Here is a 15,462-nt window from a genome sequence, read left to right as displayed (position 1 = left end):
CATATTTTACTGTCAATCCTGTTTAGTATTACACTTCTTCCTTCAATGAGTCAATTAAGATTCAAATGACATGGTTACTCAAGGTCACATGGAATGCTAGTATCGGCATTGTGTTTTCAAATATCCAATGATTCATCCACTATCATCAGAAATTTCCAGAATTTAGCAGAACGTTTGTAATTTTCTTACTATGAGTTACTGTCATTCCATTTATGTTAATCATTGTCACCATTGTTCTTTTCAGTTCTTTGACTATCTTGGAATTTAGTTCAAAATGTTTGCTGTAAGAATGAGATTAGCAACTGATTCTTAAAAGGCACTGTTTTAACTCAGGCAACAACAGATGTTGGCAATGATGCGGAGAAAGAGGATCTCTTTTGCATTGTTGGTGGGAATGCTAGCTGGTGCAGCCACTCTGGAAAACAGTATGGAAGTTCCTCAAAAAACTAAAAATAGAACTACCATTAACAACTCAGGCAACAACAGATGTTGGCGAGGATGCCGAAAAAGACGATTTCTTTTGCATTGTTGGTGGCAATGCAAGCTGGTGCAGCCACTCTGGAAAACAGTATAAAGGTTCCTTAAAAAACTAAAAATAGAACTACCCTATGACTTAGGAATTGCACTACTAGGCATTTATCCACGGGATACAGGTGTGCTGTTTCAAAGGGACACATGCACCCCCATGTTTATAGAAGCTCTATCAACAATAGTCAAAGTATGGTAAGAGCCCAAATGTCCATCGATGGATGAGTGGATAAAGAAGATGTGTGTATATATATATATATATATATATATATATAATGGAGTATTACTCGGCAATCAAAAGGAGTGAAATTTTGCCATTTGCAACTACGTGGATGGAACTGGAGGGTATTATGCTAAGTGAAATTAGTCAGTCAGAGAAAGACAAAAATTATATGACTTCACTCATATGAAGACTTTATGAGACAAAACAGATAAACATAAGGGAAGGGAAGCAAAAATAATATAAAAAATGGGGAGGGGGACGAAATAGAAGAGACTCATAAATATGGAGAACAAACTGAGGGTTAATGGAGGGGTTGCGGGAGGGGCGATGGGCTAAATGGGTAAGGGGCACTAAGGAATCTACTCCTGAAATCATTGTTGTACTATATGCTAATTTGGATGTGAGTTTTAAAAAATAAAAAATAAAATATATATATAATAAATAAAAGGCACTGTTTTATTATTTATTACATGTTTTGATAATATTTTTTGTAACCTGTGTTCAATTAGATACTCTTGTTCAAGCCAAAAATGGATTAGTAAAATTTTGGCATCTATGACAATCTACTATTTTGCTGATTTTCTTCTTTTTGTTAAAATCCTTCTAGCCCCAAAATAATACTAGATCAGTAACAAGAAACTAAGACAAGACTAAGGTCATAAGACTTCTGCACTCCAGATGTAATTTTTTAAAAAGCTCATACTTACTTGAACCCTGACCCCTGATTTCTTATAGCTGTGGACTAGTTTATTTCTGCTCCCAGGCTCTGCCTCATTGCATGATTGTGTTTCATATTTTCTTCACACTTTCAGTTAATTTTTGCAAGTAGTTTAAAACAAATAATTTCAGAAACTTTTGTTTACTTGTGTGTAAAAGAAATTAAGATACTGAGGATATTTATAATAGACTTGATGTCTTTAAAGTAGAAGAATACTGTATTTCTTCCTGTGAATAAACCAGGGAGCTCTATAATTAATCATTTTTGATATAATGTTTTTATTGTGAATTAATTTAGTTAAATGTGATTTTTAAAGTATTATTTTAATTCACTTGCATCAGAACAAGTGAGTCTCCTATAAGATTGTAAAGATAATACTGTGGATAATCTTGAAAGAAAATTATTCAACTACCACTCATAAATGAACACCAAAAAGCCAGCTTAGGGCATTCATTTAATCACATCTTAAAATGAAGGGATTTAATTACTCTTGGGAAAATGATGGACAGGCAGGCAAGGAAGTGGATACTTTAAGATTATGTTCAGCTCTTAAGTGCAGTGACAACATAACCTTTGTTTTTAGTCTTTATCTAATAATATCATTTGCAACTTCTTAAAAACAGCTAGTTTTTCATTTAATGTTATTTTTTTCTTATGAAAATAACCTCTATTACAGAATTTTAAAAGTTGTTTTATTCTTGACCTAGCCTCTTGTTTTAAATCACAAGGAATTATAATTTTAGAATTAAGAATATTTAGTGAGTTTTGAGCCCTTCGTAGAATTTGCCTGTGAAATTTATCATTTAAATTAAAAAAATAATTATCTTTACCATTTTAAAATCAAATATTAATCAGAATATAGTAATTTATTTCAGAACCAGACACGTGAGAAACTAAGAAGTCTGTGAGTTTTATACCTTATTACTATTAAATATATAAAATATTAAATTAGCTATCTGTATGTCATCGTATGTGGTAAAATCATAACATACATAATAGAAATGCATGTGTATATTCATATAAAGGGACAGATTTGATCTTTCACTATTAACTGCAAGAATAAGGAGTGTTTGCTATAGTTCAGTTTGCTTTCTGTCATGCCATTAGGGTTTTTATATATTAGCAGAATTCCAAACAGAGAATTTTGAAATGTATTGTTCTTTATATAATTAGAATAAAAGAGTGGTTCTTTATTAATTTTTTAAAGGCCAGTTCTAGGTTTGAAATGCGTGAGAGTCTTATTTTTTAAGTATACCTAAGCAATTGACACCAGGAGTTTCCAGAAATGAGGTATTTGATCTTTAACACCAGTCTGTGGAACAGATTTGATAATAAATATCTCATTACTTTTGAGGTTTGTATATTGTACCTGTGTAGCTTGGTAACTGAGTACTATGAAAAGATCAGAATTAACTGGATTTTGTATATCTGTCATTCCTGCCGTGCCAAAAATCTGTGGAGTAGTTTGTAATTGCCATTGTTTGGGTTATTACGATAAACAGAACTGATAAGGCTTATGCTATTTGCCTTGTGAGCTGCGCCCACTTTACATCACTCTGTTGAATTAAAATTGCACGCACATATCTTCACTTATCAGTTTTATTTATCTGTCAGAAAGAGAAAAAGGAAGTATGCTTCCACTATATAAAACCTTATAACAAGCAGATCAGAAATTATAATCATTATTTTAAGATTCTAGTGCAAATGAATGACTGTATGTATGTTTCTATTATCTATCATTTAAAATCTATTCCTATAGGAAAATGCTGTTATTTTTTCCAAGTGGCCTTCATCATATTTTGTCAAAGCTTATCATTTTAATTGGATTACCAAAGGTACAAATGCAAATCTGCAGAATACAGCATGCTTTTTTCTCTCCTTTGTCAAATATGTGTAATTTTTTCTTAGAGCTGCTTCTACAGTGGGACTATTTGCTTGACTATGTTTATAGCTAGAAAATAGAAGTAGACTGTCTGAAATGCTTTCGTTTTCTCCCATGGAAAAGTCCTCCATACTATTTCTGCTCTGCAGGCTTCCCACCTATGAAATTCCCAACTCACTAGTGGTCACATCAGATGAACTTTTAAGTTTTCAGACACCTGTGATGAGTAAATCCATGCATATGCTGGTCCTTCCTTTGGAAATCCTGTAACGTCTGACAATTGTGTGTCATCACCACCATATATACCCACTCCCAATTCCCACTCCGGTGTACTGGGAAATGACTTTCACTTCAAGAATTTGCAATGTTGCACATCTTTCACATTTGTCCTACATGTTAATTTGATGGGGGTTGTTTATTTCAGTGATTCTATGAATTTCCTGTTTGAATGTTGTATCCAATGGAATCTTCCTGTATGCAGGGGAATTCTCTGTTCTTTTGAACTATCATTCAGTTTTTATAAAGATATTTTCCTCAAAAAAGGTATAGATGAAGTATTATTTTAAAATCTGTCTCATACAGTTAAATCTTCAGCAATTGTTTTCATTTTCCAGTGATGGAAAATCATTATTCCTAGACAAAGAACCTTGAGTGCTGTCCTTGAACTATCAATCCTGCCAGTATTACCTTTGAATTTTAAGGGACTTTGTGTTTTCAGTATTGACTGGTCTTTGTTTTCCTGCAAAACAATTTATAGTTCATTTTCAGATAACTATACATATGGTATTTGTATTTTAATTAAAAAGACTGTTGTTATGTCTGATTCTTATAAGCAGAAATTCATTATAAGGACACTTCTCATTTCCTTGAAATGTTCCCTTTCTTTTTTTCCAGGGTTCTTAAATTGCAAAAGCCAGTTAAATTATGTGCTTTGGGGAGTTAATTTTGGGCACCATATGTCTCTAAAAATGATTTAATTTTATCTAAAGCATGTTTGTAATGATATTTATGTTATGTAAAACACAGAGACAATATAAGGAATTTTTTTAAGAAAAAACACACTAGTCTACTACCGTTTCGACACAGAACATGCAATGTGTGTATAAGCTTACAAAAAATTCTGTTTATTTTGATTAATGTATTTTTAATATCTGGTCTCTATTGTGGCCTTTCAAATTTTGTCTTAGCAGGAGCATGTGGGTGGTGGCTCAGTCAAGTCAGTTAAGTGTCTGACTGTCTGTCATGCCATTTTGGCTCAGGTCATGATCTCATGGTTCATGAGTTCGAGCCCCACATCAGGCTCTGCGCTGACAGTGTGGAGCCTGCTTGAGATTCTCTTTCTTTCCCTCTCTCTCTTTTCCTCCCCCACTTGTGCTTTCTCTCTAAACAAACAAACAAACAAACAAACAAACAAATAAATCAGTAAAACTTTAAAACTTTGACTTAGCACAGCATCTTTATGAAATCAATATGACTAATAAAAAATGTTAACTGCAAATATTCTTATTTGGGACCTGATGTTATGATTTGAGAATGTTAGAAAAGTTAAGTCACAAAAAAAGGATTAGTTTTAATCTAAGGACTAAGTTGAAGGTTTATAAACAACTTTCTCCAAAGTTCTATTCATTATTTTACATATTTTTATGTTTTTTTCCAATGGATATGCCACCAATCCTCCCCTGATTCTAACAAATTCAAATTGTCATGTACCTAGGCCACATGTGTATATCTTCCATTTAGTATGAAATAAGTTACAATGTTACTGTTCAACAGCTGTTTTAATTATGTAAGCAAGATGTGAGGAAATGCCAACATTTTTAGGCAATTTAAGAAGCAACTAGAAGTAGTAATTAATTCCTTATTGATTTAAAGTCTTTTAATATTTTAGGTAGCTCTTTCATTATAGGTAAGATCATGCTTTGTGGATACATAATAAAAATTTTGTACAAAAAAGACTTTTTTTATATTTTAGCAGATGGTCAAATATAATAGGATTTTTTAAACTAGATTATAGTAAATTCTCTAACAGGGAATAATCCTGAAGGACAAAATATACAGGATGTCTTTTTGAAGACATTTAAGCTTAACCTACAGTTTTTTTTTAATGAAAAAACTAAACATCTGGTAAGTTACAGAGTTACATGTAAGTTTTATGATAAATTTCCATGTACCTCTCACAGCTCTGTAAATTCTGACATTTGCCATATTTGCTTTGGATGTTTACACCAGTATAAATACACTTAAAACCCTCTGCCTGCCTAAACACTAGGTGCTTATCAATTCCATCCATATTTTTATTAATTGTAATTTTAACTATTTAATTTTCTTAATTGTAATTAATTTAAAATGTAAATGATCAGTTTTCATTTTTTAAGTTTATTTATTTTGAGGGGCACCTTGGTGGCTCAGCCAGTTAAGTGTCCAACTTCGGGTCAGATTGTGATCTCATGGTTTGTGGGTTCGAGGCCTGCATCGGGCTCTGTGCTGACAGCTCGGAGCCTGGAACCTGCTTTGGATTCTATGTCTCCCTCTTCTTTTGTCTGCACCACACCCACCACCCCCCACCTCTCGCTCTTTCTCTCAAAAATAAATAAGCATTAAAAAAAAATTTGAGAGACAGAGTCAGAAAGAGTGGGGGAGGGGCAGAGAGAGAGGGAGACAGAATCTCAAACAAGTTCCGCATGGTCAGCATGGAACCTGAAGGAGGCTTGAACTGCTGACACCGTGAGATCATGACCTGAGCCTAAACCAAGAGTCGCATGCTTAACCAACTGAGCCACCCAGGCAACCCTAGTTTTCATTTTTTACATTTAAATGTTATACTGTACACATTACTTGTGATATTACTGTATTTATTTTAAATTCTAGGCTTTAGGATATGAACATATTACAATGTTTGTTTGTTTGTTATTACTCAAGTGTAGACAATTAGATTGTTTCCACATTTTCACTATTGCAAGGAATGCTGTAAATGAACATTATTTTATATGTTTCCTTGGGAACATGTTATGACTCTTTCAAGAGCAGTACCTCTGACTTTCGCATGCATTAGATACCTGGAAGTCTTGTTGAAATACCAGTTGTTGGGCTCCAGAGTTTCTGAGTCAGTAGGTCTGAATAACTGTATTTCTAACAAGTTCTGTTGTGATATTGATCCTGCTGATCTTGAGAATTGCTGGTCTAGAATATGGAGTATAATTACTGGATCAAAGGTGAGCTACATCTCCAACTTTAATACATAATGTCAAATTGCTCTCCAAAGTCATTGTGTCAAATTATACACAAATTTGGACAGTGTATGAGAGCTTAGTTTTTTCCACATTGTACCAAGAATTGATATGGACAGTTTTGTGTAATAATTGCCAATCAGATGAGTGTAAATGGTATTTATTTGTGATCTACCATTGACGTTGAACATGTTTTCAAATGTTTACAGACAAAATAGCTTTCCTTTTCTATGAATTGCCTATTTGTAGTATTTGGCCATTTTTCTGGTATATTATGTGTGTTTTTCCTTATCAATTTATACAAGCTCTTTCTACTTTAAAAAAATTAATCCTTGCTAGCTGTGAGTGTTGTTAATATCTTCTCTAAACCACTGGTTCATTTTGTTACTCTGTTTAAATTTAAATTTTAAAAAATTTGGTATGATTAAATGTTTCAGTTCTTTCCGTTAGAATTTATTATATCAGTATTTTGTTTAAAACTGCTTCCCCTTCTAAAGATCAGTTAAAGTTTAATTTTTTCTCATTTTAGTCTACCTTGCTTTTATGTTAGTGTATATTGTAAGTTAAGGATCTAATTTTATTTTACATGCTTGTACAGAGAAAACCAATTATGCCATCTTTTTCTCCACTGATTTAAATGTGGGGTGCCTGGGTGGCTCAGTCGGTTAAGCGTCCTACTTTGCTAAGATAATTTTTTTCATTGTTGATTGGTTTTGTTCTGTGTTTATTCATATCAACTTCTTTTGGGGATGATTATCTTTTCTTTGATGTGTTGATGTAGTACATGGAAATATTTGCTGATAATGAACCATTTTTAAATTTCTGGAACTATTAAATTATAGTTCCTTTATGCTGTCTTCAATTAATGAGCTCCATAGATGGCACAACCTACATTCTATCAATAAGTATTTATTAATCACCCTCTTATTACTAATAAATCATTTTCAGTTTCAGTCTTAAGCCAAACAGTAAATTAGGCGATCACTTTTCCTTTCCATTCAGAAAATATAGATAGTAAATTATTTTCTTCCTAGGCAAAGAGAGAAGAGAGAGAGTTAAAAATCTATCATTAACTATTGCTGCAATAAGTTGTCCCCAAATTCAGCAGCTTAAGCCAATAAACATTTATTTTCTCACAAAGTTTCCGAGAGACCAGAACTAGGAGCAGCTTAGATGGGTGATTTTGGCTCATGGCCTCCTACAAGGTCTCAGTCAAGTTGTTGGTCAGGATGGGAGTCGTCTGAATAGATTGGAGAATCTGCTTTCAAGATCACTCACAAGGGGCTGTTGGCAAAAAGAAGCTTCAGTTCCTCCCCATGTGGGTCTTTCATAGAGCTGCTTATACAACATGAGAGTTGGCTAGCCCAGATCAAAAGATCTGAGAGAATTAGAGAGAGAGAGAAAATCTAAGACAGAAACCTTGGTGTGTGTGTGTGTGTGTGTGTATCCTATCTTCTGCCATATTCTGTTCTAGAAGAGAGGCCCTATATCCAGCCTACACTCAAAGGGAGAAAGAGGAGTGTATTCTGCTTTCATAATTTGAAGGCCTATTTTTAAAATCACACCTACAAACACTGTTTTTCTCTGACAGTAAATATCAAATATTATTCACCTCTATATGGCCCCATTCTTCACAACGTGTCCCAATTTTCCCCTTTGGGTTAGGATAAGAAGGCTTTACTTATTTTTGTTTCCTCCATAACGTAAGCCAGACAACTGCATACTCCAACCTGGCCATGGAAAATAACCAAAAAAGTGATACTTTGAAATTTCTAATTTCAGTGTTGAGAATATAAGAATGGTGTAAGGCAGTATTTTGGTGCTTATTTGTTTATGGTTGGGCCTAATGTTTTTGAAACCTTTGACTGGAATATCAAATAGTTTATATTATTCTTAAAATATTATAATTTTCACATGTGTAACAGCAATAAAATAATATAAATCTAAATCTATGTAATTAGAGGGTTTATGTGTTGTGTTATATATATATATATATATATATATATATATATATATATATATATATATAATTTAGTATTAAGGCAGATTTATGTGATATATAGGAGTTGCTAGTTTTCATGAATTTATATAAGTCATCCAATAACTTGGGTTAAAAACAGAATCCATATAATTTTGTATAACATAGGAAAATGGAGAATCTTTCATTCTTGCAAGTGACAACTTTAATTTACTCTATTTTACTATCAGAAAATATCAAGCTTTAAATTTAATAAATATCATAGAAGACTAATAAAATTTAATCAGAAGGAATTTTTACCAAATGTATAAATGTATATTATATACAAATGGACATTGTATGCAATGCTGACGTTGACACCAGCTCTTTGTATCTGAAATACCACGTCAATGTGGACATTGATTTTTTTTCATTCTGAATGGCTTCATAGTGATCATTATCTCAAAAGAAATATCAATGAATTCTGTCTTTGGGCTTCCTTCAGCAAAGAATTCACAAAGCAAGTACTGGAGCTCAACTTACCAAATCTACTACAAATTCAAACTGTCCACAAACCATTGTTAGAAAACTACATTCCTAAAAATGAACTAACTATTGGAACCTTATCACGATAAAAAGCTTCTGCACTGCAAAGGAAACAATCAACAAAACTAAAAGGCAACTGACAGAATGAGAGAAGATATTTGCAAAGGACATATCAGATAACAGGCTAGTATCTAAAATCTGTAAAGAACTCATCAAACTGCACACCCAAAAAACAAATAATCCAGTGAAGAAATGGGCAGAAGACATGAATAGACACTTTTCCAAAGAAGACATCCAGGTGGCCGACAGACACATGAAGAGATGCTCAACGTCACTCCTCATCAGGGAAATACAAGTCAAAACTACAGTGAGATATCACCTCATGCCAGTCAGAGTGGCTAAAATGAACAAATCAGGAGACTATAGATGCTGGTGAGGATGTGGAGAAACGGGAACCCTCTTGCACTGCTGGTGGGAATGCAAACTGGTGCAGCCGCTCTGGAAAACAGTGAGAAGGTTCCTCAAAAAATTAAAAATAGAACTACCCTATGGCCCAGCAATAGCACTGCTAGGAATCTACCCAAAGGATACAGGAGTGCTGATGCATAGGGGCACTTCTATCCCAAGGTCTATAGCAGCACTTTCAACAATAGCCAAACTATGGAAAGCACCTAAATGTCCATCAAGTGATGAATGGGTAAAGAAGATGTGGTTTATATATACAATGGAATAGTACTTGGTAATGAGAAAGAATGAAATCTAGCCATTTGCAGAATAGAAACCCATTTGACAATAAATTATATTTAAAATAAATAAGCTGGGGATAAAAAAAAGAAAGAAAACTACATTCCTTTTTGCCATTTAAACTTTTTTTTCAAGTTTATTTTTTATTTTGAGAGAGAGAGAGAGAGAGAGAGACAGAGAGAGAGAGAGAGAGAGAGAGAGAGAAAGCACCCATGTGCCAGCATGGGAGGGGCAGAGAGAGAGGATTACAAGCAGGCTCCATGCTGTCAGCGCAGAGGCCAATGTGGGGCTCAATCCCACAAACCATGAGATCATGACCTGAGCTGAAATCAAGAGTCGGACTCAAAACTGACTGAGCCACCCAGGCGCCCCCTTTTTTGCCATTTTAAATGTCTCAGAGTACACACCAACTGTTGCCTGACTCAGCTTTCCTGATGCCATTGAATATCCTTTCTCTTTGTGTACAAAACTGAGGGCACTGAAGTTGAGTATCTTTTTTTTCAAAATGTCTCTTTTCCTGTTCCAGTGTGCTCCTTCTGAGTTTGCTATGAGAATATATACATTCTTTTCCAAAATTTTTGTAGTATGCACTTGGGGTTAAGCAGCAGCCTGGTTACTCTGTCAATGGTTCTAAATTCCATTCTTCTAAGTGCATGGCAAATCCTTACTGTGCCGTTGCTATAACCCCTTCCAGTGTGTCTGTGTCCCTTACCATTTTGTTTGTTTGTTTGTTTGTTTGCTTGTTTCTCTACCACTTCCTCTCTCATTCCACTTTATCTTCCCTAAAATATGAAGGTGAAGGAAGGAATATAACCGTATCAGGAATAAATGATTACATTTCAAGGATGTAATCATTGAAGACTTTCATTACAGAAACACAAGGTTAATTGAAGGTGGAGATGTCAGAAACCATTCCAGTTCCTTTGGGTTTCCAACCTCAGTTGTGTCTACCCAAAGTACTTTTCCACTCACAACTTACTTCTCTCTCTTTAATTTTCCTTTTACCTATTTTTGTGTCTCTTATGTTTGCTTTGTTTATTTTTCTCTTCTGTCATTAACTAGTAAGTTCGTGAAAGTCTTACTTTCTTCTTTGCTTCACCACTAAAATTTTACCAGCTCATTTCATTGAGTTAATTTCAGTATTTATTGAGTGATAACTGTCTACTGACATCTTACAAGTGGGCTTTCATCATAACCATTTTCTTAAAATAGTTGTCAGCATAGTCAAGCCTTATATTAAATCAAGTGTCATTTCCAGCATCTTAAATATTTCTCCATATATATTATTGTTGATCATCTCATTTTCTTTAGTGTGGATATGTGTGTGTATATATGTGACGATTACTGGATGCTGATCTCTCTTTGTAAGAATTCCTTCAGTTTTTATTCTGTCCCAGTTCTTTTTTCAGAGGCCTATTAGCTATAAATTAAAAACAAACAAACAAACAAACAAAACACTCGAGATATTACTCTTTCTTAGTTGATACTTAAGGAACGTCTCAGATTAAGTAGTTTAGCATTTGTATATGGACTAATTTAAGACCTTTGTGGCTACCTCAAGCCAAAATTCAGAAAACTGAATAAAATAGATTTAATGTATACAGCTGTTCTCTTCATTTACGATGTGGATATGGGAAACATTACCATTCCGTTCACTTTGGTTAATGAGTTCCCACTTGTAAAATCTTTCGCATGTTGAGAACTCCCACTTGTAAAAAAAATTACCTTCGGTTTGAAGAATTCCTCTAAAATCTATCTTCCTCTTATTTGCCTTTTGTCATATTTGCAGATACCATAGTAATGCAGTAATCCACAGACTAAAGTGTCTTTAATGTCTTAGTGAGTACATTAAGATACAGCATATGCTGCCCCAATGGCTGTCAGAGTTGGCAGAAAAATTATTTTAATATTATATTAAAATTATTAAATATTACAGAAAACCATTTAATATTGACAGACTTTCTCTTCAAAAAGTGATGTTAATCTTTAATTCAATAGCATAAATTATGTGAAATGCCCTTAATGTAATTCCAGGAGTAATGTATTTCGGCACTTAACAAGCTGAAAATTCTATAGTTTTCAAGGTTATGTTTTCTTTACAAGTTGATCAATTAACAAAGAATAGTGTTTTTTTATTCTGTGGACCTGCATAAATACCTGTGTGTTGCTTATTACAATGCATAATGAAGGTAATGATTATAGCCAATTCACATGCAACACCAGGTGATTTTGTTAAAAATTGTTTTTAAGTAAACTGTTTTATTGAAATATGCTTCCAGAAGAGTTCACAAGCCCTCCATGCACAATCTGATGAAATTTTGCAAGCATCCCTAACATGTAGCCAGATCAATAAATATGTATGCAGTACATCAATAAGTATGTATGCAATAAACATGTATGCAGATCAATAAATAAAACATAAAATAACCATAATTTGTGACATGTTTTTATTCTGTTGTGAAGAAATGTTTGATACGAAATTTGTGGTGTTTATTTTTTCACCCTGAAAAATACACTAAAAAGAAATCAACATAAACAATTATCCACATAACCAAAAAAAATGAGGTTTCAATGACAATATATTAAAGTGTTTTTAATATGGTTTTATCATTTATTTTTATGAACTTTATTTCTTTGAAAATAACCTTATTGTAGCAATTCTGTATAGTGTGGTTATGTTAACTGTTGAGGGACAAATGTTCATTGTCTTGGGAAAACTTCTACTGTGTTAGTTGTTGTTGTTTGGTTTTATATTAAACTTCCAAAAAGTATAGGATGCCTCATAGGAGAAATCTTTTCCTGTGTAAATTCTGTGTTGTATTAAACGTGTCACCTCTAACCACTGTGTCCACTGTACTTTAGTGCAGTGAGATGTTTCCATGCCACATAGTCAGAGGGAGGCAGATTAATAGGGAGTTCTAGCTGGAAATTTCTTCCCTGTTATTGTTCTCCCTCAGCAGTTGATGGCTAAGTTAATTCTCTTTAGTTTTGTCATGCTCTAAAGCACACATTGCCAAGCAATGGTGAGCTTTATGAGGAAAAAAAAAAGAAGCAATGGTGTCCATCAAAGTCCTAAAGTTGCATTTTTAAACTTTGGCCCGACCTGATGTGCCATTCAAAAAAGCTTCAAAAGATTATTTTTTTAAAGAAAGGTTCAATATGTCCCGAGGCTATCGGTTTTGAGTTAAACTGGGTGAAGTAGAAATATTTTACTCATCAGCTTTGCAGTCACAGAGTTTGCCTCAGCTAGAACAAAACTGCTGAGGCATTTAGAGAAAATTAACCCCCCATCCTGGCGGCCAGATGTGACTGGTTTCTGATGAATGCACATGAGTGGGCTGAAAAATCAGGAGACTGTGAAATTCCTGTCAGGTCCGTACAGTGCAGAATGGGCTATTGACTGCTTTCTATATTTCCCTCCATCATTCTTCTTGAACACTGCCATTAATTTCCTCTCCTACTCTGACTTGTGTTTTTGCCCCCTCCCTCTTCCCTTTAGCTCTGTCAGCTGCAAAGAAGGATACACAAGGTGTGGCAGAATCACTTCAAACTGGTGGTCCTCTGCGGCCAGATGAGGCTGGCCAAGTTCCAGACAGACTCTCAAGAGAGTATTCAGAAAATATTAGCTGTGCAGGTAGGTGATTGCAGGGAAGTAGGAAAGATCATTCTGATCTAGATTGAAAAGCAAATGATGGGTAGTGTGATGAAGCATTAAAACCATATCCCATCAGAGTTTTATAAATTTTTAACCTCTTTAATAAACTGGAATTGCATGAAGGATGAATTCAGTAAGTTAGCATATATACCATGCATACTTTGGGGGAAAAGGGAGATTGAGCTTATTTTTCACAAACCTCAAAACAGATTTTTTATAAATATATTTGGTGTAAATATATATTTTCAAATCTTCAGGCTTTGCAGATGCCATTCAGCTGTTTAAGAGATACCGTCAACAGTTGCCTTGTGTCGCTTTTGTGTGAAACCTCCTTCAGTGAAAAGGACACTTATGTTTATTTTATTTAACTGTTTGCATTCCCCTTCCATTTTGAAAGAGGCCTGTCCTCTTCAGATTTGGAGATAACTGTCTTTGAAAGATAAGCAATTTGGGATTAGAATGTAACAATGGTTCCAGATACATGTGAGATTTGACTGTCTCTGTAGAAATTTTAGTGGATCACTTGTCTTTATTTCAAGACTCTGATCTGTTTAGAAACCCCTATTAACTATGTGAAGGCTATTACTGGAAAATTAAATTTTTAATTCATATTTTACTATTTGAAATGTCATAATATGCATAAAAAGTGAGTTCCCAAAGGAAAACAAACACCGCCTTGTTCTAGTAAAAGAAAAAAAAAAAGAAGTATTCTATAAAATAAAATGCACACGCTCTTTAAAACCACAATTTTCATAAACTTGCAGCATAAACAATGCATGCTGAACCTAAACACACCAATCCTTTTTCTAAATATTTTAATTGTGTGTGCATTTCATGATTCTTTTGCCACAATTGAAGAATTTTGCATAACACTTCCAAAGCTGGTGGCTTTTTTTTTGTCTTCTTCATCTTTACTGGTGGCTATTGCTATTTTGCTATTTTCCTCTGAGGATGTGTGTGTGTGTGTGTGTGTGTGTGTGTGTGTGTGTGTGTGTATCCCATTCAAAGTACATATATAAGGTGTATATAGACTCTATTTGCATACATATACTGTATATAAGGATTCACTGATAATGGATTATAACAAAAATTTAAATAATAGAAATTTAGAGTTTTGAAAGGTAGAGCTTAAACGTGTAGGTTGAATAGATATTCATATACAAACTTGAGTATAAATTACAATTGCAGTATTTCTGAAGACCGTAGCACGTGTTTTTCTCCTTAAAAGTCTGTTGACAGTACATTAAAAATTATGGAGTGACTGTGATCTGTGATTCCTTTTAAATATTCAAAGGTAATTTTGCATGTTCTAATTATTATTTTAGGAAAATCTCATACTACTGCCTAAATGTAAACATTCTTAAAAATCTTACAAATGATAAACCCTCATTGTGAATTAGGATGTATTTTGAAATATTGAAAATGTCAGTAGAAACTTTCTGAATATTGGTAAAGTGAACTCTCAAATCATAACCTATAATACTCCTTACTCTAAGTTTTTATTAAAATTAACCCATACATTTTTTTTACCAAACTTGATTTTAAGTTACTTATTTTGATGGTTGTTATACAACAGTGGAAATGAAAGGTTAGAAATGATAGGTTGGTATCAGTAGGACAACTCAACTATTCTGCATTAAGAGAGACAGTGGCAAGGCTGGATTATATATGGGGAACCTGAGGAACATAACTTAGTGGATTCTTATCTGAGGGAGATGCCTTTAATTTAGAATATTTCAACCTTGGCTCTTAATAGGAATATAAAAAATAAAATTTTCAGAATCTTGCCATAAAACTATAGAAACATGGGCAATCCTCTGAAAAACTCAAGTCCTAAACCGTCAACGTGGTACACAATGACCTTCATGACCCAATCCCTGCTAACCTCCCCAGCTTCATCCCTCTCCACATTAGTTCCTTAGAGTCTATTTCAGCCACTTCAAAATTTCTCTAGGGTGAAACCTCTTGACTCCTTCTTCCTT

At 33.8% G+C, this 15,462-nt stretch overlaps 1 protein-coding gene across 7 annotated transcripts in view; it reads left to right on the top strand.

Annotated features, from left to right (window-relative positions):
• The window catches only part of CCDC178 (coiled-coil domain containing 178), a 497,365-nt gene that overhangs the window by 373,366 nt on the left and 108,537 nt on the right, over positions 1-15,462 (top strand). For 6 of the 7 annotated variants that reach the window (XM_045042044.1, XM_045042043.1, XM_045042045.1 and 3 more), the window contains one exon: positions 13,325-13,459. In XM_045042044.1, the coding sequence (XP_044897979.1) occupies positions 13,325-13,459 (135 nt within the window). Of the gene's footprint in view, positions 1-13,324; positions 13,460-13,737; positions 14,211-15,462 lie in introns of those variants that run through there. The other variant, XM_023241863.2, reaches the window with a different exon arrangement.

The sequence above is a fragment of the Felis catus genome, chromosome D3 (genome assembly GCF_018350175.1).
Source record: "Felis catus isolate Fca126 chromosome D3, F.catus_Fca126_mat1.0, whole genome shotgun sequence".
In the NCBI taxonomy this organism is placed as follows: Eukaryota; Metazoa; Chordata; class Mammalia; order Carnivora; family Felidae; genus Felis; species Felis catus.
Note: the sequence above shows the minus strand (reverse complement) of the source record. Positions and strands in the feature narration are given on the sequence as shown.